Below are 24,972 nucleotides of genomic sequence, written 5' to 3' on the forward strand. Positions count from 1 at the left end.
ATAATATACAAACATTTAAATACATTTAAGAGTGTTTAACCTAGTTACAACTATTGCCCGACAAAAATTGATTTTTTGAGGTTGCCGATTTTTGGCAAGAAAAATAGAGATTACCGATTTTAAAAAATTATAATGAATAAAACAGGAAATTTTCCTTGCAATGCATGTTTTTTTTTTTTTTAAATAAGTTTCACTATTCCCATGGTCTGCTACCTATTCCTCCCGAATTACTCATATTAACCATATTTTTGGTAAATATTTGAAAGTTCATACCCAGCCTATTAATCGGTTATTTACAATAGTTGTTGCACAGATCATTTAATATCCTTGGATGGCCTTTTCATTCAGTCTAATAGCTCATACTTTAAAACATCAGTATGCTGACAGCGGTGTTTTTTAGTGAGTCCCCACCACCCATGAGGGTATAGTTTTATGAGAATTCTGATGATGAGTGAAAATCCAAATGGGAATTTTAATGGTTGTCATAGTGTTTGGCGTTCTCATCATCTCTTTTCCTCTCAAGTTTTATGGTTCAAACCACATAATGGAGTGTAACAAAAAGTCTCCAAATTGCAATCCAAGCACAATTTTGGAGCTATTCCTCTTGATGTCCTTGCTCAATTAGGCATAAAGTGACTGTATGCAGTAAATACAAACCCTAAAGGTTTCATTTTGTGATGACACGGAGTGGAGGACACAAGTTTGGACAACTTTCCTTTCAGGAGAATAAAGCTTGTCACCTCTTGGAAAAGCGCCGACCGCCGCCACACGGGTGACAACAAAGGCCTTCACTTGCCCTTAATTTATATTTAGACCATGCAGACGTCCCCTCAGGAGCCTTTCAGCTGCTCTTCGTCTGTATAGAAAGTCAAACTCTCAAATGAGGGCTTTGGACAATTCTCTGCAGTGTGTCTTCACGTGAGAGTCACAAAGCCTCCGTTGTTGAATACACACATCGGATCAGGCGGGAAGGCTTCAGAATCAAAAGAACAGACACGCGCAAAATATCGGGGAAATGTTTATCTTGGTGCTCATCGGCAGTTCACAAAAAGATGGCCTTCATGTGAACTGATAGGACTTTATGACCTCCTCACCATGGACCTCAAAGGCTGGGGGAGATGATTATGATCAGGTACAGTACATCGTGGAAGACTGAAGAAGTCACATGTGATTCTTACCCCAAATACTTCAAAAGTAAGTAAATAAGTGTAATATCACAATGGTTTAAAGGTGTACACTAAAAACTTGTGACTGGGCTAAAAATGTAGAATTTCGAACGGGAATCAATTTCGGATTCCCCATTCGGCGTGAATGGGTGAAAAATGTTTAAGTGTGGGAAAACTGTGAAAGTTAGGAAAGAGAAAAATAATAACCTGAGAAGCGTGATGTTTTTATACATGGAATGGATTGAATCGGTTGAGAAATGTCAAAGTAGTTGGACGAAAACCAGTATGGAATAAAAAAAAAAAAATACCCGTATTACTGAAAAATGTGAGGATTGTAGGTGAAATATCTGGAAATTTTGCTTTGTAGGAATAGTGGGAATGTTGAAAATTGTTCACAAGGGAAAGTGACTGAGCTGAACATTTAGAATTTCAAATGGGAATCAATTTTTCAATTCACAATTGGGAATGAATGGGAATTTTTAGGGTGAAAAATGTGCAAATGTGGGAAAACTGTGAAAGTTAGGAAAGAGAAAAATAATAACTTGGGAAGCCTGAATTTTCTGAACGTGTTGAAGTTAGAATGATTTGAACCGGTCAAGTTAGGTCCAGGAAATAAAATGTCAAAATATGGCGTTATAAAAAGCTATGCAAACGATAATAAAAACAAAGACAAAATAAACTATGTGTAAAAATCCTGATAGAAATCATTTTATTCACATGGGTTTTATTATATCGCAAACAGGTGCTGTGTTGACGTCCACTGGCGGCCGCCCAAAGGACAGGCGCAAGTGTTTTTCAGGTTTGTTGCAGTGTCACCACTAACAGGCCTTGAAATATAAACTAGAAACCTAAATCTGGGTCTTGTGTCACAAGATCTGTCCTCAAGCAAAAGTTATCCACCAGCAGGGAGCTCGGGCTCTCCTCCACTCTCACTCCCATGTTCTCTTTAATCAAGACGTGAACCTTAGAGAAGACAAGGAAGCTGATTCGTGATCAATCGCACGGCATTCTATTGATCGCAAGCTCAGGCGTATTCTTTGTCCGGCGGGGGGGAAACTAAGAAACAAGTAAGTCACCGTCAAATTTTTTTTTAAACGTTTTAGAAATTCATTTTAATATATATATTTTTGAAGAAGAGACTTTGAGATAGTCCGTCAGACAAAGTTGCTCTTTGAATCCAAATGGAAAAACTTTCTTTTGGAACGTGTGAAGGTTAATTGATTCTGAAGTTGAATTTTGCGGCGTTAAGTTAATTATGTCGGGTTATGACATTCTGAATATGATAAAAAAAAAAGATATTTCATCAAATACATTATTTCAAAGAAATGAAATATACAATAGATTGTGCTGTTAATTAACCGCACAATGCGGTTATTATTCCATCTAAAAAATGCTATTTATTATAAAGAGTTGGGCTTGTTTTCAATACATTTTTATGTTTCAGCACCTCCTCTAATTTATCATTTTTTTCTTAGTTAACGTTCAACCTACTGTGTATGCCTGATTGCATTAAATATTAATTTCAAAATCACTAGTTATTATTCCATGTAAATCACTGGCGGTGTTAAGAGGTTGACTCATCTTACTTCGTAAAAGCAGATGAGTTCATTTCCCACTCACGGAATGTTGGCATGTCTCTATGCTGTACTATACAAAGGTCTATTTTTAAATAAATAAATAAATACATAGTAGGCTATACACAATTAAAAGGATTGTGGTGGACACAAAAATAATTCTAAGACACATTTTTCTCCCACTAGTCTTGGCATTTTTACTATATGTCATGGGCCACTGGAAAATGGACGAAGGGGTGCAAATGGCCGCCCCTCACTGTAATTTGGACAGCATTGATTTATAGTGTTTAATATATAACTCTTGGGACTGTCAGAAGAAGTTTAATGAACCAAACATTTTGCAATTTTGAATGTAATTTATATTAAGTGACGCACACACACACGCGGGCACACACACATTACGTGATATGCATCCTTTGTAAAAAAAAAAAAAAAAAAAAAAAAAAAGAGCTAGTTTAGAACAGAAGCAACTCGGGTTTAGCCTACCACATAAATACAAAGCACACAGCTGTGATTAAAACCACAACAAATGATAGAAACAAAGACGTAACTGTGCCGAGCCGTTCCTGCCGAACTAAATTTGAGAGCGCCTCGTGTTTGAGCAAGTCTGTGACGGAAAATGACTCAATCCACTTTTTTTTGATTAACCACAATAACGCCATGCATCTAGATTACAAAAAAAGTGCTTTTTTCCAGAAATGTTTCCATGAGATTAAAAAGAGATTAATGCAATCAATTAATTACAGATTTCAATTAATTAATCTCTCATTTTATAAATCTTTTCCCGGCACTATTTAAACATTAGTCTCTCGTGCAGAGACTTGCTACATTAACACGTGACACGCGGTTGCCTCCTCGTAGGTGGTCTCGTCCTTCAAGCTGAGAATTGATTGGTGAGGAACCATGGGAGACTGGAACCTGTTGGGGAAGCTCCTGGAGAGCGCCCAGGAGCACTCCACCGTGGTGGGCAAAGTGTGGCTGACCGTTCTCTTCATTTTCCGTATCCTGGTGCTGGGGTCAGCCGCCGAGAAGGTGTGGGGGGACGAGCAATCGGGTTTCACCTGCGACACCAAGCAGCCCGGTTGTCAAAACGTTTGCTACGACAAGACCTTCCCCATTTCCCACATCCGCTTCTGGGTGATGCAGATCATCTTTGTGTCCACGCCCACCCTCATCTACCTGGGACACATTCTCCATCTGGTGCGCATGGAGGAGAAATTGAAAGAGAAGGAGAAGGAGCTGGCTCTCCAGAGTGAAAAGCAGCAGCAGATACTTTGCAATAAGTCCAAGAAAGCCTCAAGGCCCATCAAGGACAACCAAGGTCACGTGCACCTGAGAGGAGCCCTGCTTCGGACTTACGTCTTCAGCATTATCTTCAAAACCCTGTTCGAAGTGGCTTTCATCGTCGCTCAGTACTTCCTGTACGGTTTTGAGCTCAAGTCCATGTACACCTGCAACCGTTGGCCGTGCCCCAACGTGGTCAACTGCTACATCTCCAGACCCACCGAGAAGACCGTCTTCATCCTCTTCATGCTGGCTGTGGCCTGCATTTCGCTGCTGCTCAACTTAGTGGAAATGTACCACCTGGGCTTCACCAAATGCCACCAGGGCCTCCGCTACAGGCGCTCGCAGGAAACGAAGGCGTCTGCGGAAGCCGTCATCCCTTTCGTCCCCAACTACAACTACTTCCCCGGTCGCCCCTCGGGGACCGAATCCTTCCCGGTGGAGGCCAAATACCCAATTCCCGAACCCGACCCCCCCTACAGCCCCTACAGCAGCAAGGCGATGTATAAACAGAACAGAGACAACAGGGCCGCCGAGAGGAAAGGCAAAACAGACGCAGACGACGGGAGGGAGAGGAAAAACTCCGCCTCGGTTCATGAGATGCCCGTGGAAAACCAGCGAAGAAACAGCCAGTCCAGCAAGAACAGTAACAAGAGCAGGATGAGTGACCTCAAAATATAGACAGTCTTTTTTTACTTTAAAAAAAAGTGACCTAAAAAACAGCAATGATGTCGTTATTCAAGAAATGAGAATGACAGATTCGGGGACAAGATGGTGTGTAGGTTTACTTCAGCCCACATTCCAAAAACGTGGACGCTTCACTTCAAATACCGTATTTTCCGCGCTATGTTTTTGGTTGCAATTTGATAGAGAAAACAAGTTTAACATTTATTTGAATCATAATTCTATCCTTTTAAACTCTTGATTCGTCTTTTAATGTAATCTAAAGGTATTTTTCCCATTCTTCAGATAGTATTAAAATAAACCGGCTGTTTATTCATTTTGGGAGTGATCGAAGTTGTGGGAACACTTATATTCTATGAATATAGTTTGACTGACTTGACCCTTTAGCGCAGCTCCATCTAGTGGATGAATAACACAACCCCAGCCACTACTGTAGCTTCTATTCTATGTGCCTTATAATGCAGTGTGCCTTATATATGAAAACATTTTTAAAATAGGCCATTCATTGAAGGTGCGCCTTATAATCCGGTGCGCCTTATAGTGCGGAAAATACGGTAGTAGGTGATTGTTACTTGTTTATTTTCGAGGTAGGAATCTGCATGTCTCACACTTTGATTTGAATTTTTGAGTCTATTTATTTGATCCATCGTGATCTACTCCTTCGGTCTGCTTTGCAAGACAATGACAAATAGGAATTTGTTTTCCATTTAAGTATCATTTTTTTAATGTTTATTACGTTTTGAATCATAAAAAAAAAAAAAAAAACAACAGTGATTGATTTTGTTTTTTGTGCTATTTTTGTTCTTTGTAAATACAGAAACAACGTACCGAAATCCAAAGGTCGAAATCTTGTTTCGTTTTATTCCTCAGAATTTTTTTTAACTCCTTAGGTGTGGGAACCCCTATTTTGAGAAAAACGCAAACCTTTCGAAGCATAATGTCCAGTTTTATTCTGTATTTCACACTTCGAAACTGTGAATTTAATTGAAAATAGTGTGAAAATTAAACAGCCACTGCTTTACTGTTTTCCACTTCTTGGTGGGTCCTTGTGGCCATGATGTTTTGTCACTCCCTTGCAAAATTTGCATTTTCACACTCCTTATTGGCCCATAACCAGTAATTTCACCTGATTCTTCTTTTTGATTTATGTAATCTTTTATACTGTAGACTGATAGAAGAGAAAGTGAAAGTAAATGTGTTGAATGTAGTTTAGTACAGATTTTTCTGCTTAGCTTATGTACAGTATAATCAACATATTCATTGAAAATGGCATTCGCATGTATTTTTATAATTTTTCAATAAATAAGACAAATATGGATCAAAATGACTCAACATGATTTTTTTGTATTGAGTTGAATTAATTACATTTGAGCCTGGGTCAAACTGACCCAGGATGTTTTTACTATTCCAGAGAACACACAGGTGAGTATAAATTAAGTATTGTCTTTGTTACTGTTTTTTTGACACATTTACATAAACACACACATTATCCAGGTCATCATCGTACACAGTATTGCGTTTCTTGGTTGAAACAAATGATTGGATTTGCATTATACACATTTCGAACACATTTAAGTGATTAAATACGCCTCGGGTCAAAGTGACTCAGGGATATGATTGCTTGTAAATAAAGATAAAATATAACTAAATAATATAAAATATAATTAAATAACTACATTTTTGAATAAAACTATTTCAATCACATATTTTTTTAAGCATTTGGACCCCTTGAAAATGATCACAAATGAACATTTGGGCCACTGTAAGGCCACCGTGTTTCTACTTCATGATAGTTCACGCAGAAGTGGGCCAATAGATATGAATACATGTTAAACAATCATAAATCATGTAATGTCAACCTTAGACATAAAAATAAAATGACAGCATCTTGGAACACAATACTCTCTGCAGCCATGACAGACTGAGACTTAAATCCGTGAGGATTTAGTGAAAGGTAGGCATTTTGTTTTCCTTTTTAATTGTGACCAAGGCTGATTAACAGTTTAAAATTGCGACATATTTCTCTTAAATTTGTCGCACCTACCCCTCCCCCAATGACACCCCCTGAATGTGTAACTCAGCCGAGAGTAATGTGAAGGCACCAATGGACCACCACAGAACCTGATCTCCTGTCCTAAAATCATTTCTAGGTCAGGGTCAAGACTTAATACAGTCAGAGTCACATGACTATGGAAGAGTCTACGAAGAGTCTCAAAATATCAAAAATGGAACTTAATTATGTGATATCTGTTGTTGTTTTTTTCATCTTCCGGGAAATGCCGCCCCTAATGCAACTATATTTAACAAAACATTTAAACATAGGATTTAACATTTAACACACATAATAAAGACAGTAATTTTTTTACACATTTTTCTACAATACAATGTATATGAGACCTTAAGATATAAATGCCAAAATTATTTTTTCAATGATCCTATAAACCAATGCTTCTCAACGGGTTATATATATATATATATATATATATATATATATATATATATATATATATATATATATATACAGTATATATAGCATTTATGCTGGTTATAGCTCCTCAAAAGCTTTAAAAAAATCCCAAACCTATATATAGGTAGAGGTTTTTCAGACAAAATCAACTGTGTAATATACTGCATAAACAATATGCAAATGATTGATTGGTTTTGGTGTGCATGATAAATTAAAGTTAGAAAGAATTTGTTATTCATGAGTGTGTAAAAAAAAAACGTTTTCACTTTCTCTCTCATGTGATGTTTTTAATTATTTTATGACCGCCAGGGAAACTCGAGGTTTTCCTTCAATGTCTGCCGCCAGTAAAACGATAGCTCACAATATGTTTCAATAAACTAATGCATTTCTAAAAAAAAAAAAAAAAAAACCTTTTAGCTAGCATAGCTCTGGCTGTTTAAGTCCGAGAGTTCATTTTCATTCACTGAGTAGACTTGTCATAAAAAACGGAGATTGAAAAACAATCCTAAGCATTTTAAAACGTGAGTGATTGAAGATGTCAAGGTCGTGATTTTGGCCTTATAACCAAATCTCTTTATGATATTAACATCCTTGTAAAGGTCAAATTGATGCTTGTAAATCAGAAAGCCAGACGGGACACTTAACACAACATCCTGATTCGTCACTACTTTGCTGATTTATGCGAGGAAATTCAAACAAACATCCCTTGTATTCATTCCACAAAATGATTATTTCTCCCTTCTTTCTTCTGAGCTGCTGTTGGAAATTGATGTTACCAGACTAATGACGTGCAGGGTTGTGTTTGTCCTGTTTCACACAGAATTAATTTGTGGTAAAAAAAAAAAAAAAATTAGAGCCGCAAACCTGTCAACTATAGGTCAGAATGATGCACAAAAACTAATATATATATATATATATACATACATATATATATATATATATATATATATATATATATATATATATATATATATATATATATATATATATATATATATATATACACATAAAAAATACATAAAAAACTGACCGTATTTGTTACGGTCAGTGAAGTGAGGCACAAAAAAAGATTCAAATCATTACTGCTAAAAGATTGACCACTCTTTATTACTTTGGAACAATGACATTAACATAAAAAAACAAGCAAAATAAATCTTGGCAATGAAACAAAGATTACTTACAACACTCACCAGGATAATCAAGTCTACTTTTATGTAATTAAAAAAAAAAAACCCTACAAAGCAGTCATGTGCATTTCTCTCAAATTCATGCCTGACTAATTTCCCTTTCATCAAACATAATACAAGGAGTTCTTTTGAAATGTACGACAGAGCAAATAAAGCAAAATGAAAATGTCAAGCTGAAATAAACAACGTTGCATTTCAGTTCTTATATTGGGGCAAAGCAAGAACAGCATATTTTCAAAAATATAATACATTCTTGTCACAGACAATTGTATAACAAAAATACATTTAATATCTATGTTGTAAATCACTTTAATATATTTGTATTTTATCCATTATTCTTAAGTCTATCTGTTGTATAACTTAATGATTTAAATGCATCAAAACAGGCATCATACTGAAATAATGTGCATGGCTTTCGGTTTTCATTTAGTGACAGTATCAAAGTAGTCTATTTTAGTGACGGCAAAATGAAGCCTCATGAAGCACCTGTCATCTTTTTTAATCCTCTAGATGGTGCTCTTAGTTTAAAAACAAAGGCTTGTGCAGTGGAAATGCATTAAAATTCCACTGCATCTTTCAGCCAAGAGCGCCATCTAGCAGAGCAAAAAAAAAAATAGCAAAAGTGCTTCATGCGGCTTCATTTACTCATCACTAGTCTCTAGCATGCGATAATTTCTCTGCCGTAACACATGTAAACGCTGTTTCCAAAGGTGATGCTGGTTTATATTCACAATCGCAGTACACGTTAAATGCTATAATGAATGGCGAAGCACTCAAATCGCTCAATCTTTTCCTACACAACAAGAAATAAAACTTTTAAATGTGCATTTATGGCCCCAAGAGATGAAAAGCTACAAGGAAAGCATCCAGAACCTTTTGAACCCAAACGCCTCCGACGTGTAGGCATATTCACCAATAATGTGCAACAAGCAGCGAAAGCACAGATGAACTGAAAACAACACACGCTTTGCATGTTGTTGAAGGCGCGCATGTAAATATTGCAAAAATGCTACACATGCTAAACAATAATCATGTTTAACTCAGTCAATAACCTCAAATCATTTCTCTCAGGATCAAAGACATTTTAACGCATACAAATTGCACCCTGAGATTTAAGTGAAATATCCTTCAATGGCCATTACATGCAGCTCTCGTAAGGAACTTGTCACAACTAGTGGAGTCTACTTCCGAGACACCGCACTGGAGATACTGGTGCAGAGGTACTAGCCGTACTGTACTGGCAGTGTTGCAAATTAAGAAACAAATAACGAGCTTCTTCTTCTCCAAACAGAACAACCCACTTCAGCACAGCGTATACACGACACAAAAACCTTAACAGTACAATAGGGCTCATTTGCAAGAGGAAAACAGGTTCGATATGAAGGATAGCACAACATCGGAGATTATAGAACAAACCTCTTCAGACTTCTAAACGCTGTACAATAAACAGTACTTTATGCCTTGTATACAGTTTTAGCTATTTATGGGCTTCATGGCATTCTGGGGGGTTAGGGTGACCGGATTTTCAAAAATAAAAACTGGGACAGGTTTGCAGAAAATGAAAAATGCAACGAATCCTCTCCATGAAGTATTTATGACATGTGGTTAATGGTGGTGACTGGTGGTTGTGTTATGACTAGAGTTTATGCTAAATGCTATCTTGGATGACAGTTCAACAGTGCTAAACTGGTCAATGCAATCGTCATGATCTAACTTTTTTGCTTGGTCCAGCTGTAGTGTCAGTGTAGTAAAATTTGCATCTCCTGTGCCTGCAACTTCAGATGATACGCGTGTGTTCTCATTCTGGTTTGTTAAATATTTAAATGTTTCCACGTACCCCCCGGCAATGTGCTCACAGAATAGTCATTGCTGTTTGTAAGACTGTCACTATCAAAATGAATTACCCTATTGATTATTCCATTGAATGATCAAGTGTTTAACCCTCCCAAAAAACAAAACAAAAAATCCCACTAATATTTTTTTTTTCTAATTTATTAAGGATTGGTTGATATTTGTTGTCAATCTTTTTCAATTGGAAATAATCCCAAATTTCTGACATCCTTGCTGCAAGAAACCTTAGATTAGAAAATAGCTGCACAAACATGCTTCTGGTTAAACTTAAAGGTTATATTTTTAGTCAATTTATTTTAAAAATGTGTACCCGGCTTGGTCGACTTTTCCTCCCAGCCGTTTGGTGCATTAAATTAGTATTTCAATTGGTATTTGAGATCTCCCACTTTGTGAGCGGTCACTGAACATATCTCCAGTCATCTGCGTGAGCTGTACAGGACTTGCCTTTCTTTTGCTTATTTGTAGTGAATGTGAGCACTTTTGTTTGCAAAACCTTGTTCATAAAACTGAAAATTGTGGCATAACAGATCTCGCTGTCCCACATTGGGAACATGCAGCCAGAAATCTCAACTCGGTATGGTACGTTATGTATGAATGGGTTTATTGTATGACATATACATGCCCTAACAAATGGCTTGTTGGACTAAAAAGAAAAGAAAAAAACGGGGTGTTGGGATGCGAACTTGTTAAAATCGGGACAAAAGAGTAGCTGACAAAATCTGTTGGGATAAAAGGCTCAAAATTGGGACGGTCTTGGTTAAAACAGGGTGTCTTGTGACCCTAGGTGGGTGGTATAGGAAATCTGCATAATGAACGATATGAAACTCCACATTGTGATTGAAAAACACTGTTGATTGACATATAAGGAAATAGTGGCACAGAAATGTCTCTCAGTGAATAATCCTTTGAACCGCTCAAGGATTTTGCACGTCAGCCCTTTTTGCCCTTCATTCGCTGATCCCGGTCCGGGTTACTAATCTGTCCAATCACTTGCTGTTTCCTGTTAGCTTCAGCTGGGCCACTTGAGCTTGCCTCACTTTGCTCTGAATGTCGACGTGTCTTTCAAAGAAGCTGACTATTGATGGCTCGTTGAGCAGCGATGCCAGAACCTGCTCGAACGAAAAGGACCAGTCCTCCCCGGGCTCAGACCCCGCTTCCTGGGGGCTGGGGGTGTCGGAGCTTTTGGGCGTGAGGGGAGCTTGATCCTCCCCGTCCGCAGGGGTGGGCTTGGAGGACGCCGCCGGGCTGCCCGGCTCCTGCAGCTTCCGGCCTACCTCCTCCATCCTCAAAAGGAGGCTGGTCACGTGGGCCACTGCCCGGTACAAAGACTCCTCTTCTGGATCGCCATGAAAAATGTTGTACATGGTCTTGGAGAACTGAATGAACTGAGCCTAAAATTTATTTTAAAAAAGAAGGCATATTTGGATAAATATGCACTAGATCAGGAATAAGCACGTTTTAGATTTCAGACTTGGCAAATTTTTGCCAAGATGACAGCTTTGCACACCTTGGCGATTTCTCAGTCAGCTTCATGACGCTTTATTTCACACATCTGCATTTTCAAGAATTAAGAGAAGTATGATTTTACTTGACTTCTAAAAGAGTCAGCGATATCGAGTCACAAACAAAAAAGTCATTCATCTTAAAAATCCCAAATAAATCTCTATTATATACAAAAACTATGTTCAATGACATGAATCTTAATCTTAAATTTATATATTTAATATATCAGCAGATATATTACACAGTGGTTGCAATAGTTGCATTCTCATTTCTCACCAATAGATGGCACTAATCCTACACACTGTCACTTTAATGTGAATGAGAGCTCTTGAATTTGAGTGTGTTTAAGCAGTTTTATCTGCACTCTAGATGTCGAATTGCTTATGTGGGTCCTTTTTTTTTCTTGCGGGAGACAGCCAAATTGGCTCTCTGTGTTAAAGATTGCCAACCCCAGTGCTAGGTTCCCAAAAAATGTTTTAGTGAATTGAATTACCTGATTAATTCGAGGAAGGTCCTTGATGGTTTCTTCCTTCCTAAGTATTTCATTCTGCCATTGTTTCAAGTAAGCCTGCAGGTCCACTTTTCCTCGACCTTTCATTTAGACAGACAAACATACACAGGAAAGAGGTTGGCATTTGCACAACGCCTTTGACTACGTATGACTGTAAAAGTACCTCTTTCGGGACTTTTCTTAATCACGCCATCTTCTGGAAGATCAAAGTCTGAAATATAAAAGCTAAAGTGAGCAGAGCACATTAGAAACTTTCTCACAGAAAAAAAAAACTGGAAGTTTGAAATTCAGGTAAAGAGAAAATGAAACTTGAAGGAGGAAAGAAGCAGAAATGATGCTAACCAGGGAGTTTACTTAAATGAGGAGAGTCTTCTGTCGTCGCGAAAAAGTTTGGGAGTCTTTGTTCTTGTACATGCAAAGGACTACCTGTAAAAGCTAGAAGAGACTGACTGTAAGAATCCAGAGAGGAAAAATGAAAAGACAGAAGCAAGGCAGATGAAGTGTAGTCAATTATTAACTAAGAGAACATCGATTGTTATCAATATTTACTTACTGTAATTGCATCAAATACACTACAAGTTGTGATTTTCAATTTGCAAGAGACAAAAAAAAAAAAAGAAAGCTGAGCGAACATAGCCTGCTCTGGCAAAAGGGTCTGCATGTGTTGGGATACAATTTTCACATAAATGCTAAATATTGATCATGCGGACAAAAATTATGAATTTTGAGAGGTCTCTATTTTATTTCCCACTACCCAAAAGGTTAAAATCAAAAGTTAAATAGTCAAAGTATATAAGAATAAGGAATAAGCAAACAATGCGCTTTGTTGCTGTTTTTTTGCGACTACAGCTGGATAGGGCATTCTGGTATAGCGGTCTCCAAATAAACCGGAGAGCAAACGTCATTTCACAAACTCTTTATATCAACTCACATATATGTAATAAAAGAAAAAAATAAACTATAATTTTACGCTAATAGATCATGGTCCTACTTCTGCGCCATAATACACGCACTGCATAGATGAAGTGACTTAAGATGCTCCTTTTTTATTACGTTGAATGAAAAAAAAAGGAATTGAACCATCAAAGCAAGTTCATTTGTGGCCAGATGCATTTTGAGGCATAATTTACATGATGAATTTCAATAAAGTCTCTTGTCACAAACCACACCAATGGCAAAATAATCTTGTGACACAAAATTCTTGTTAGATTTTCCACTAGGGTATTTAAAATTTCAATCATTTAAAAACAACACGCACACACACACACACATACACAAGTAGAAATAATAAATCAAGCAAACGTTGGCAGATGATGCCTCAGGAGATTAAATGAAATCTTAACATAATCTTCAGTTATTTTGCGGTTGAGGCCGTTTCCACCTCCCAATCTCAAATGTTGAGAACTCAAACTTGTTTGTTTTATTTAGTTTCCAGTAGTCTTTCAAAACTTCCTGAAAGTTTGAGGTCAGTATCTATTTCCTCAGGTATTATTTGATAAAGACATGTGAAAGATGTGCGCCAAAAGACTGAAGGGATTGCAACCTAGAAACATTCAACTTGCTGTAACTTGATCATTTTTTAAGGTGCCACCATATATTATAATTCATTTTAAAGGGAATAAAGTAGAGCATTATTACATGACATAGGAGGACCCTTTCGCCAGAGCTGATCACAAATTTAAATATGACCCCATTTACCAGTCACTTTTGGAAGCATGCCTGAAATGAATTCTAACCTACACAACCCAACGATGGCTCAAATATGTATTACTGGCATTGTTGCTGGAGCAAACCATAAGCTAGTGTTAAATTGCTATACTTAAAGCGTTCAAAATGAGGTAAAGAACTTTAAAAGTGGGAATGTGGGCTTATTTCTTCCAAGCTGTGAGAAACACATTCAAACAGTCTCCCTTGTGACACAATTCTACACAGCAATCGTTACCATGGCGATGATGTTTTTACCCCATACGGACTGTTCTTGATGCTGCCTTAAACCGCACGCCCGCCAGGTCATGCAAGCACGAACATCCGAGATATAGACCAGCTCGCTTTCACTTTTGACTGCTTCTGTCTTCCCGATATGTTTTGCTCGGTTTCAAGATGCTGGTTCATATACACATGCTCAACTCAGACATCACTCACCTGGTGGTAGATGTAGCTTGAAAAGGAATTTAAGCTTATTTGTGAAGGATCCACAGTACAAATTATCTGCAGGGGACGAAGCTTAATGTTAATGGCTTGAAGGAAGAAAGGAGAACGAAAGCAGCATTCGTGACAAAAAGATGTGTGAACAATCACCAAGGGCGCAGCAGAACTCCTTAAAGTTGACTAAGCCATCTTGGTTCTCGTCGAGTAGGCGGAAAACCCATAAGGAAAGCGAGCTCTTGTTGGTGCAAAAAGCCCAAGGCTCCAGCAAGGAGAAGAGGATGCTGAACTGTTGGAATCCCAGCTGGTACTGCTCCAAGTAGGCCAGACTCGGATCGTGGTGAAGCAGAGCTGGACTCTTCATTGTCCAGTAGCAGCTAAGAAAATGCTGTCTCTGAAACCACATACTTGGAATGAAGGCTACACCTATGTATGACATGTTGACTTGCTTTCGGAGGACTGCAAAGTGTGTTTCACTCACTTTGAACAAATTGTAAAGCTCGTCAAGCTGGGCGGGAGTAAATTTCACTTCTTGGGACACGACACGAATCTGCAAAAAAGAAAAAACAGCGTCCATGTATTTATAATCAAAGCGCTATCAAAGAAATGACAGTCAAACGATTGCAGGAGATACACTGGACTATTTTGATCCCTTCTGCTAACACATTAAAACACAGGTTTTAAAAACTGCGTTAGTTGAACCCATTTGAAAAATTGCAAATATATGATGAAAAATAGAATTTCTCAAATGTGGGTATGAGTACCCCAGTGGGTAGGTGAAGGCACTTAAGGTCCAAAGTAAGATTTTATCTAGGATTCGACAGGAATCAGCAAATCTAATACAATGCTTTTTAATGCCACTACAGGAACAGAATATTATTGTTCAAATTGAGACCAAATTAACTGGAACATAATTATTATTGCTAAATTGTATATGTTTGAAATGCCTTTATTTTGTTACGTTTTATAAGGATAAACATTGTCATTAGTGATGTAATTTTCCAGTAGACAAGCCACTTTTTCTTCCAAAAAATGCTTTGTGCTGGTGCGGGTGTACTTGGCTTAAAAATGTATATTTCAAGGGAAGTAGGTAAATCATTAAAAAAGGTTGAGGATGATGTTTAGAAAGTGTCTGCTGTGAGCTGTGTCCTTGTTGCGCTCTAAAAACGGTTGGGTTAATAATAACAACCGTAAACCATTTTTGGGTCATTTTGACCAAACCTTCTGGATTGGTTTGCACAAAAGAACCCTAACTTTTGTACACGACAACCAAAATTTGTTGTTCTTTGTGTAAAATTAACCCAGAGAGTTGGTTAAAAGGCTGAAAAGAGCACCGGCTCTCCGTACTGTTAAAAAAAATGAAAAAAAAATCACTCATAAAATCATAAGATTTCTGCACGGTGAATTGCGAAACAGCTGTGGGAAGACACTAAATAGAATGCTCACTTACAACATTCTGCTTTGTTGTGTCCTCCAGTGTCTGGATCACAAAAAGTTTGTTTCTCTTTCGTGAACTCTCAACCTCCTCTGAGCGAATGCTGCCATATTTCTGAAGAAGAGAAAATCAATTCATTGTAAAACAGATCTGTAGGGGTGAAAAAAAAATGCGGCAGTACCTCATAGGATTCTCGGATCAGTTCGCTGATGTCCACGTTTAAGTGGGTGGATTTATCGTTGTTGCCCACAGGCGCTTGCTGCACTGTTGGCGGCAATGGGCTGTCCTTATTCGTCACGCTATCAAAAAATCTAAAGAGCAAATTCAAAATTATAGAAATGTGACTTCCATGTGGCATTACTGAGAAGGTGGCTGATGCTTACTTGTTGAGGATGGTGACAGCTTCAGCGTCATCGTGGCAGCTGATCAGAGCTTCCATGTTGTAATCGAGCACGGCCAGGCCCAGCTGCAAAATGGCTTTGATGCCATCATAGAAAAAGCAGTCCACCACATTCACTGCGCTTTCGATGGGAAGCACGCTGATGAAGAGGGTGAGGAACCAGGACAAAGAAACGGACGAGAAGAAGCTCAGGTCCGTCATGTTTTCCACAAGCTGGGGGAGGTTCTCTCGAATCAGATCCTCAAAGACAGCCTGGTCAACCAAAGCCCCTGGAGAAAAAAAGTCACCGTATTGTCACCCGAGTCGCTCATTAAATGATCCTTGAGCTTCCAAGTTGAGTTTTAAGTCATTATTTAACATTCATATCAGGGCCCTTGCCGATACAGATTGCTTTTATGCCAGTAAATTTTAAAAAATAGATAAATAGAATTAATTAAATAACATGTTTCCTCCCAATGCATTTCAATAGGTGTGGATTTTATGCGGGGCAAATATGTTACTAAAAAAAAACAACACTATTTTGGTTCCCAGAATACATTGCATTGGCACAATTGATGAAGTTATAAGGACATTAATCGTTGCCAAATGTGTTTGTCACTAGAATGAATGGGTGTCATATCTGACATATTTATGCTTAATTTATGTTGCTTTTTTTTTGTCCCGATGAATACTTTGCACAAGTTCCTCGCATTGTTCACTTAATCTTTCCTCATAAAAATCGAGGTTTGCTTTTGTTTAACCCTTTTTATGTATGATTCCCTCCTTGACACAACACAAGCATTTAACCAGGCTTGGGACTGGCAGTGGAAGTCTTTTGTGCGCGTGACTGAGAATCACATCACTACTGTCAAACAAGGCCATATGTTCAAATCCACATCCGTTTTAGTCCTTCTCACCTATTATCCTCCGGTTGAAATAATCTGGTAACATCCTCTCGCAGACAGCAACTAACAGCCAGAAGGCCTCCTCTTCTTTGGCGTACAGCAGCAATACTGAGGTTAGAATGTTCATGGCCTGAGTAAGAGAAACGAGTCACTTCTGACTGAACTCCTCTCAGAAAATAATAAGTACAGTATTGGGTAAATTTGTACAATAAATGGGATAGATATAAACAATACAGTACATCTATTTATTGGCACATGCATGCCAGCACCACCTAATAAAATCCTCAAAAAAACTGCATCAACAACAATACAATCATGTTGAATTTGGATGCTCAAAGAAATGTTCCCAATCTGCTTTCCCAAAAGGTAACAGATGATGCGGTGAGACTTTACCTGGCAGTAGCCAATTTTAGGGTTTCTATAAGCGTATGCAGTGAGGACTCTGCGGAGAGCGGAGATTCCTGTATCACTCTGAAAGGCAGGATGCTCTGGCAGAGAGCGATGAAGGTCTCTCTCAATCTCATCTGTAGCCAGCGTGCTGGTGCCCAGAGATTGCTCCACTAGCTCCGTGTAATATCCGGGGTGTGTGGCCATGTCGTTTACAGCTCCTTACCCATTACATCAAGTCAGCATTGATTAATGGTGACAAATGTCATTAAGAGGTGAGTGTGCGAAGGATATTTGGGGGGAAATAAAAATACCTGAGAAAAGCATCCACAGCTCTCCTCGCAGGGCTTCAGGAACTCCGCGAACAATCAAATCACGAGTCTTCCTGGTGAAGAACATACTTGTACCGCGGCCATATTCTGTGAAATGGATGTTCCAAGACTGCTCCTTCATCTTTTCTTTGAGCTGTGGATCATGAGGATAATCATACTGGCATTAAAGTGCTTGCCCAACTTTTTTGTTTAGCCCCTGACTGTCATGAATTTATCACAGTACAGAAATGTCCAAAGTTGATGATCACAACCTCTGTCATAAAATTCATGATTGAAATTCATTATTTATTATGTACTAGTGTACCTAAAGCAGTGCTCCTCAATTATATTTTGCAAAAACCAAGAGAAAATATTCCGTGCCCACCCACTTGTCACATTGACCATAAATAAGATTATTATTGATAAAAATTGTTTACCTAAAACTGCATCCTTTTTAACATTGATCCAAGCATTAAGCAATATAAAATAACATTTCAACGACTGTTAACTACATTTTTACAGCATCTATACAGGTTAAAGGATAAGTCATTTTTGTCAAACGCATTTTTATTGAGGGTCACATCATAGTTATAGATTCTTTCAGAGAGCTGGTTTGACAGGGAAATCAAATTTTAAGTATGTTCGTCACACATTTACATAGTTTTGAAATGCAGAAGCTTGGAGAATCGGTTCAAAACAGAGATTGGGAGCAAAAAATTAAAGAAATCTAGGTTTTTTCCCCCCCCAAAAAACGTTTAAAAGACGACAACAACTTGCAAATTTGGTATTTGAGTCAGATACTTGAAGTCCAATCAACATTTGGCGGGCCACATAAAATAATGTGGTGGGCCAGATATGGCCCCCGCGCCTCGAGTTTGACATCCACAGTTGAAGCAGAAAAAAAACAAGTGCATCAAAGTGCCTGGAAAAAAGATGCCTTATTTTTTCACAATTACACTTCACATGGCCAAAAAATATATATTTTTCCCTAGTGTCATCTGCGCCCCCCTGGCATCGCCTTGTGCCCCCCCAGGGGGGGGGGGCACTATTTGAGAAACACTGACCGAAAGTAATAGAACTTTTTAAATCATGAATGACTTTGTCTTTAATGCTTGTGTGTTTGTCGCATACCATTTTGGGGTCAAGGTTCTCAACGTCCTGGGGGTGGAAAACAGTCATGAGCGCCTCTGTGCTAACTGCCTTGCTGCTGTCTCTCTGGCCCACCATGAGTGTCACATCCTCTGGGTTGTCCTCAAAGTGGTTGATGAGCGACTGACATTCGCCTCGGATGACCTTAGTGACAAAAACGGAAACGTGTTGATGATAGAAAACGGACCTGAGGAAACAGGACATTTACAAGAATCCGAAGTTATTACCTCTGCCGAGGCCGAGTGCTGCGGGCTAGCACTAATCCCACATCTGCTGCGGATCGTCGTCGCCAGGCGCTGATAGTCTCGCACCTCAGTGAAACGAAGTGCCCTTTTCCCGCGCACATACACTGTTATTGCGCGGCTGCTGGAATCCGGTTTCTCAACATTTACGACCTGGAAGATGGCGTTGTCCAGCCAGAAAGCAATTTCATCATATTACATGCGGCAGAAGGAAGTGTCAGCATGGGAATAAATCAAGTGAAGCCGCTGGTATGCTACCTCGCGCATTGGAATGATGATGTGACACTGGCTCCCGTCCTGGCTGGCAAAACACAAGTAGTTCTCCGATAGACAGATCTTGCCAAGGGTGTTAAAATGGCTGAAAGGCACCCACAGGAAACTCTCGTGCACTTCTAACAGATTTTCCTCTCTCGGAAGCCTGAAAAATGTCCGGAACTGCTCACTTTTTGCATGAGCCTCCAGGCCTCTGTGGGAGAAAAAAATAGTTGTCATGAGGAATATTTTTCACACACACTGTGTGTGTGTCTTCTAATGCAGGCAAATTGTATGGCTGTTTCAAATAAATTGTTGCGTATTGGGAATAAGTGGGCAGAACAATGTGTGTTGCTGCTGAGTGGGTGGTGTTTCTCGCATCTTTATTGAGGTTAGTTGTGACATAGAGTGCTATTCTATGGATGAATTTGTGGAATAATTCTATTGTATCCTCCCGTCCAGCTGTTTGTTGTATGAAACAGTCATGGAGGCCATATGCCAAAAAAGTTCAGTTAATTTCCTTTTTTTTTTTTAAATGAAATTAAATGAGTGAATTAATTGAATGCTACCTAACTCAAGACAAAATGAACAAAATGACAGCACCTTTTGGTAATTTGAAGCGGGTCTGAGAGTGCTCTCTCTCTTTCAAAGGCTTCTTTATCGAAAAGGCGCTTAATGGAGTAGTCGGCTAGCTGCTCCATGATGACGAATGTTTCATTGAGGTGCAGCAGCATGGAGAAATAGTGATCCTCTCCGTGAGCCACCACATGGATGCTCTCAGTCAGGATGACATTTGATGTTTTCTCCAATCTCCAGATCTCATCCCAGGAGATCACCAGTTTCACTAAAGATGCATGCAAAAACAGAAAAAAAATTGATCTGCCAGGATAATGGTTAATACATATATATGAGGATCATGTTTGTCCACGTTGTAATGAAACACTGTCATACTTTGTGCTTTTGTGTGGCATACCAGAAATCTGATACTTGCTAATCAAGGCAAATTATTGTAATGTTTGTCTTTAAAAAGGAAAATATTGCACAAATAAAAAAAAAAACATTGGTATGTACCTAAAAATGGCCACCGGCATGCTAAAAGGGTAATAAATTAGAACCTAAAATTAAATCTAGGATAAGCAAGCAACAGTGACAGCATTTTCTCACCCTCAGCTCCCAGCAGGTAGGAATAAAAGCAGAGAAAGTTGGTGCTGAGGTAGAGCCAACCCTGGCAGGGCACTTTGCCTTTCCAGTAGCTACAGGCATAATACGTGACCAGCTTCTCTTCCGGCGGCAACGCAAACCAATTTTCGAACCTCAAGTAGGCTTCTCTGAACTTTTCAGGGTCATCCTCCAGCACGTGAGATGTCTTCCCTTCTTCAGCAATCAGACCCTGAAAAACACAACATACAACATCAAGAGTATGTTGCTGGTATTATTACGATACAATTTAAAATTGTGAACATGTAACTGTCGGTATAAATCAGACATATTAAAATTTCAACGAAGTGATACAAGATAAGTATGCATAGGCTTTAGAGAATGGTTCTGACTGAAAGTGCCGCAATTATCGCACAATTTTCAGATCTTTAAAGATATTCGCGATTTTCACGTTATTGTTGATATTTGGTATGCAAGCCACACACCAGTCTGAAGACCCGTTCCTTTTCCATCCACGAGAGGGCAGTGTTGCAGTTTCATTAAACGAACGTTCAAAATTGGATATTGCGCTTTTATCTGAGCTCCTAATTGCTATTTATTTAAAAAAACAAAAGACCCGTAATTGTTTCCCTCGAAATTACGCTGCCTCGATGTTCTTCGACTGATATTTTTTTCTTTTCTAAATCAGCAGGGGTCAAAAAAAGAAGAGTATTTTCCGAGTGAAGGCAAAATGTATCCCCCCCAAAAAGCTTGACGTAAAATATTTTTCATATTTTGCTTTTTGAATTGCATTAAATACGCACACAACAGAAAGTCAGAAAGCCTAATTTTCCGTCTTTCAACTTGCAAGTTTAAACAGAAAACGGCTTAAGATTCTGTACAATAGAGATAGCAACCCTGCAAAAATAAAGTGCTTAAAACAGATTTGCCTACATTGCATACATGCATTTGTAATACACTAAGTGATGCATTTTGTGTGTTGAGTCTCAACATGTTTTAAGATTCCAGTGGACATTTTCTTCTTAGGATTTCATACTCTGATCTTGCCCTGCACAAAGCTGGTGATGTCCTCAGTGGAGTCAAAAACAGAGAGGGTCCTCATGATATTCTGCAACAGCCAATCCCAGTGCTGGTAGATCTCTTCTTTTGTGACACCTGACCCCAAATAAGGAAGTAAGAAATTTGCTTAAAAACAACGCCACATATTTTTCTATTTTCATCATTGCATTCTCAAGTTCAAATTCAGTAAGAAGTGAATGATATTACAAGCATATACCGCATGCAATGGACCAATACACTTGTGAATCTGGCGTATGGTGCAGTATGCGGAAAGGAGCAACTTTGGATGTGGAATCCAGTACTGTGTCCAGTGTTCCCACAAGAAGACCTGTAAGAGAGTATGTATAATGTTCATGCAGGTACACTACATTTAAACTACATTTAATTTTCAGCTACAGGGTACAATTTCTATTTCAATTATAGCTATACTCTCTTCACCGCAATATTGTTAGTGTGAATTATTTGTTTAGAACTAACAGTATCCCAAGTAGTGGCGAAACAAATCCTCAAGTAATTTGAATACTTTGGTTAAAAAAATGCTTTTCTTGCCCTGGATACATGTTTTTAAGTGTACACATCAGGACAAATATGTCAAGTCAATCAAAGCAAAAATTGCCAATGCTCTGCACAACAATAAGGGGGAAGGCCAACTTAACAATAAACCGTACTTTACCAAATAATATATAGACATGAATGCCTCGGGATGTTTTTTTTTGTAGTTCTCTGCATTGTACCAAAACATAACAACTTAACTACTCCTTCTTTTTCCCCGACTCCTGATACAGCAAAACAACATTCTAAAATCATGTTTAAACGCCATTTCCAGGCTTTACCAAATGACTTAATAACGCTGATATTGACGTACAGCATTCTTTGCCGATGTTTACCAGCGGCTAGGGTGCTATTATAGCAACGTCCTGCATAAATTAGTTACTAGCATTCAGCGTTTTGACTGCTCCCTTAAGGCTGGCATAATAGACATAAATGACAAACTAACACAGTTGTAATTTCTACCAATCACATTTTCATAAACCATGCTGACTCAAATGTGCTGTCTGAATTGGCATTTAAAACTAGTTTTTTGGACCAAAATGTACAACATTTGCCTAATGTTTCTACGAGTAATGTGCTACTGAGCACAGTTTGAGTAAATAAGTGCATAACTGAATACCAGAAATACCCAATAGCTGCAGCAACAATTCCAAATGATGACTATGTTCTGATGCAATCAAACATCTTCCCTTTTTTGGTAGTCAGAACCTGAGAAATTTAACGTACAGCATTAAATGTGTGTTGCTGTTGGTGTATAAATACTTAGCAGTCAGACCGACAAAATTCAACATCCAATTCATAATCCGTATTCATTTTCTATCATGACAAATATATAATGGCAATGTCAAAGAGGTTTTTGTTGAAACATTTTTATTTCCTGGATTCTAAAATTATCTTATACGAGGGAGCCATATTGTGCCTCTAAACACAAGCGGAAACGGTGCAATGTGATTCTGCATTCAACGTCATAGATACGCAACAACATCTGGTACTTTAAGGCTTCTCTCTCACATAAATAATTAACAAGTAGACAGATAGACTGCAGATTTACACCGGCCTTACTGCTGTGGGTAAATGACTTCACAGCATGTTCCAGTAGCATTTCAAGAATTTCAAGTGCCACAAGACAAAGCAGCATCATGCTCTCATTGGGAGGCCGCAAAGGTCATCTCACTGTACAGAATAGAAACAAACCCCCTGAAAGATGCTTGAGACATGAAAGGCCCTTGAGTTGTAGAGGGCTTCAGCAATTGCTGTTGGGCCACGTAATGACTAACCCCTTTTCCACCATTCAAGCACGCAGATGGGATTCATTTCCCCTTGTGGAAAACACTATGTACTATTTGTTGTTTGTTATTTATCTAAGTTGTGTTAACTTAAGGGGAGTATTAATTTAAAATTTCTGTAAACATGTTCTGTAAAATTTCTGCTAGTACTTGACTGTCGTGGCCTGCGTTTGCAAAATGTAATTATCTATGGAAGGGCCAGAAGGTCATCTGTGTTGTGGCAGTTGTGCACATAAAAAAGAACTAGGAGAAAAGCCATTTGGAATGTATGCATAGCAGAGAATTTAAAGAGAATAAAATGGACAGGTCTCAGCAGTGAATTCATATCCGTTCAAGTTCAATGTAATCAACCGCTATACAAAAATATAATTACTCACCTCTATGTGGTGAGCCTACTGGCTGTTATACATTTGCAAACAAAGTCAGTTTTAAGCCAGTGACTGAATGAGCGGGTATAGAAAATGAATGGATGAATGGATGACTGAATTTGTATTTCATAGTTAATTGGAGGACTATTTACTTTTACCTAAGAAACAGTAACTTTTACTTGAGCACAACCTTTGGCTGTTCTACCAACCCTTGCTTTGAAAACTCCTTAAGATGTCAACACAAAGTGACTTAAAGCTGTTAACAGCATAAATGCACTTTCACGTCATTTATCGCTAAAAAAAAAAAAAAAAAATCATTCGCAGAAACTGAAAGATGGTGTACAATAGTGTTCCTAAGTCTATAATTATTGAGGCTGACCTGACGCTTAGTCTATAATTATTGAAGCTAACCTGAAGCATAGCTACAGTCAGGCCAGCCAGCTTGAACAGTGTAAACATTTCCTGCACTTTGCTCCATGCAAATCGTCAAGCAAGTGTATGTTTGGGGATAAAATACAATAAACTTTGACAGGCAGAGAATAATATTAAGACAAGCCGTCTGTTCACGATTTGTCATTAAACCTGTTGCAGTGCATATCTAGCATGCATTCAGTAGCACAATGTCGTGATTTTTTTTCTCTGCAGACAAATACAACAACAAAGAAAAGCTACCGTCATTCGTGACTCGTGAGCCGAATAGCAGCATGGTGGCTTCAAACGCAACAGCTGCCAAACATGCGAGGGGGTATAAACATACCCGCGAACATTACCTGTCAAGCCGCCTCCACCCTCACCGTACCCTCGCCTCCTCTGAAGCACGAAATACTCATTATCCTTCTCGGTCACCCACAGTTTGAAGGCGTTTTTCAGCAGGATCTCTTCGGGTTTGAGCCACATGTTTATAAACGTTAGCAGGTTCGACCCTAAATCCTCCTGTCATGCCACGGTTACCTTCGGCGCAGCATAAAAATCAAACCCGTTGAATATTTGTTTGTGTCCGCGGTCCGGATGCCTCCCTTCCCACGTAGACAAGAAATGTTGCCAGGCGCAAAGCATTGTGGGATTGTAGTTTTTAGGTGTCGGGGCTCCGTCCAGTACAATACAGTACAGTATATTA

The 24,972-nt window shown here is 38.6% G+C and overlaps 2 protein-coding genes across 4 annotated transcripts; one reads left to right on the forward strand and one right to left on the reverse strand.

Moving 5' to 3' along the window:
• Positions 1–3,643: 3,643 nt before the first annotated feature.
• gja2 (gap junction protein, alpha 2) lies at positions 3,644–4,705 on the forward strand. The gene has a single exon (XM_088440147.1). The coding sequence runs from the start codon at positions 3,644–3,646 to the stop codon at positions 4,703–4,705; it is 1,062 nt and encodes a 353-aa protein (XP_088296273.1).
• A 3,549-nt stretch (positions 4,706–8,254) lies between these two features.
• tbc1d8b (TBC1 domain family member 8B) lies at positions 8,255–24,866 on the reverse strand. Of its 3 annotated transcripts, none has more exons than XM_088440143.1 (21): positions 24,626–24,866; positions 21,867–21,977; positions 21,627–21,745; positions 20,597–20,822; positions 20,036–20,276; positions 19,439–19,646; positions 19,166–19,333; positions 18,921–19,082; positions 17,793–17,943; positions 17,485–17,699; positions 17,104–17,221; positions 16,191–16,476; positions 15,989–16,118; positions 15,823–15,921; positions 14,854–14,922; positions 14,526–14,766; positions 14,370–14,435; positions 12,570–12,662; positions 12,391–12,438; positions 12,210–12,307; positions 8,255–11,604 (listed from the first exon to the last, which is right to left on the reverse strand). In XM_088440143.1, exons 1-21 carry the CDS (start codon positions 24,750–24,752, stop codon positions 11,200–11,202), a joined length of 3,381 nt encoding a protein of 1,126 aa, XP_088296269.1. In that variant the 5' UTR covers positions 24,753–24,866; the 3' UTR covers positions 8,255–11,199. The 3 variants fall into 3 exon arrangements, with proteins under 3 accessions (XP_088296269.1, XP_088296271.1, XP_088296270.1); XM_088440145.1 differs by lacking the exon at positions 24,626–24,866 and adding an exon at positions 23,865–24,049; XM_088440144.1 differs by lacking the exon at positions 12,570–12,662.
• Between the last annotated feature and the right edge of the window lie 106 nt (positions 24,867–24,972).

Source organism: Hippichthys cyanospilos, chromosome 18 (assembly GCF_059441005.1).
Source record: "Hippichthys cyanospilos isolate Australia breed blue-spotted pipefish chromosome 18, RoL_Hcya_1.0, whole genome shotgun sequence".
NCBI classification, from domain to species: Eukaryota; Metazoa; Chordata; class Actinopteri; order Syngnathiformes; family Syngnathidae; genus Hippichthys; species Hippichthys cyanospilos.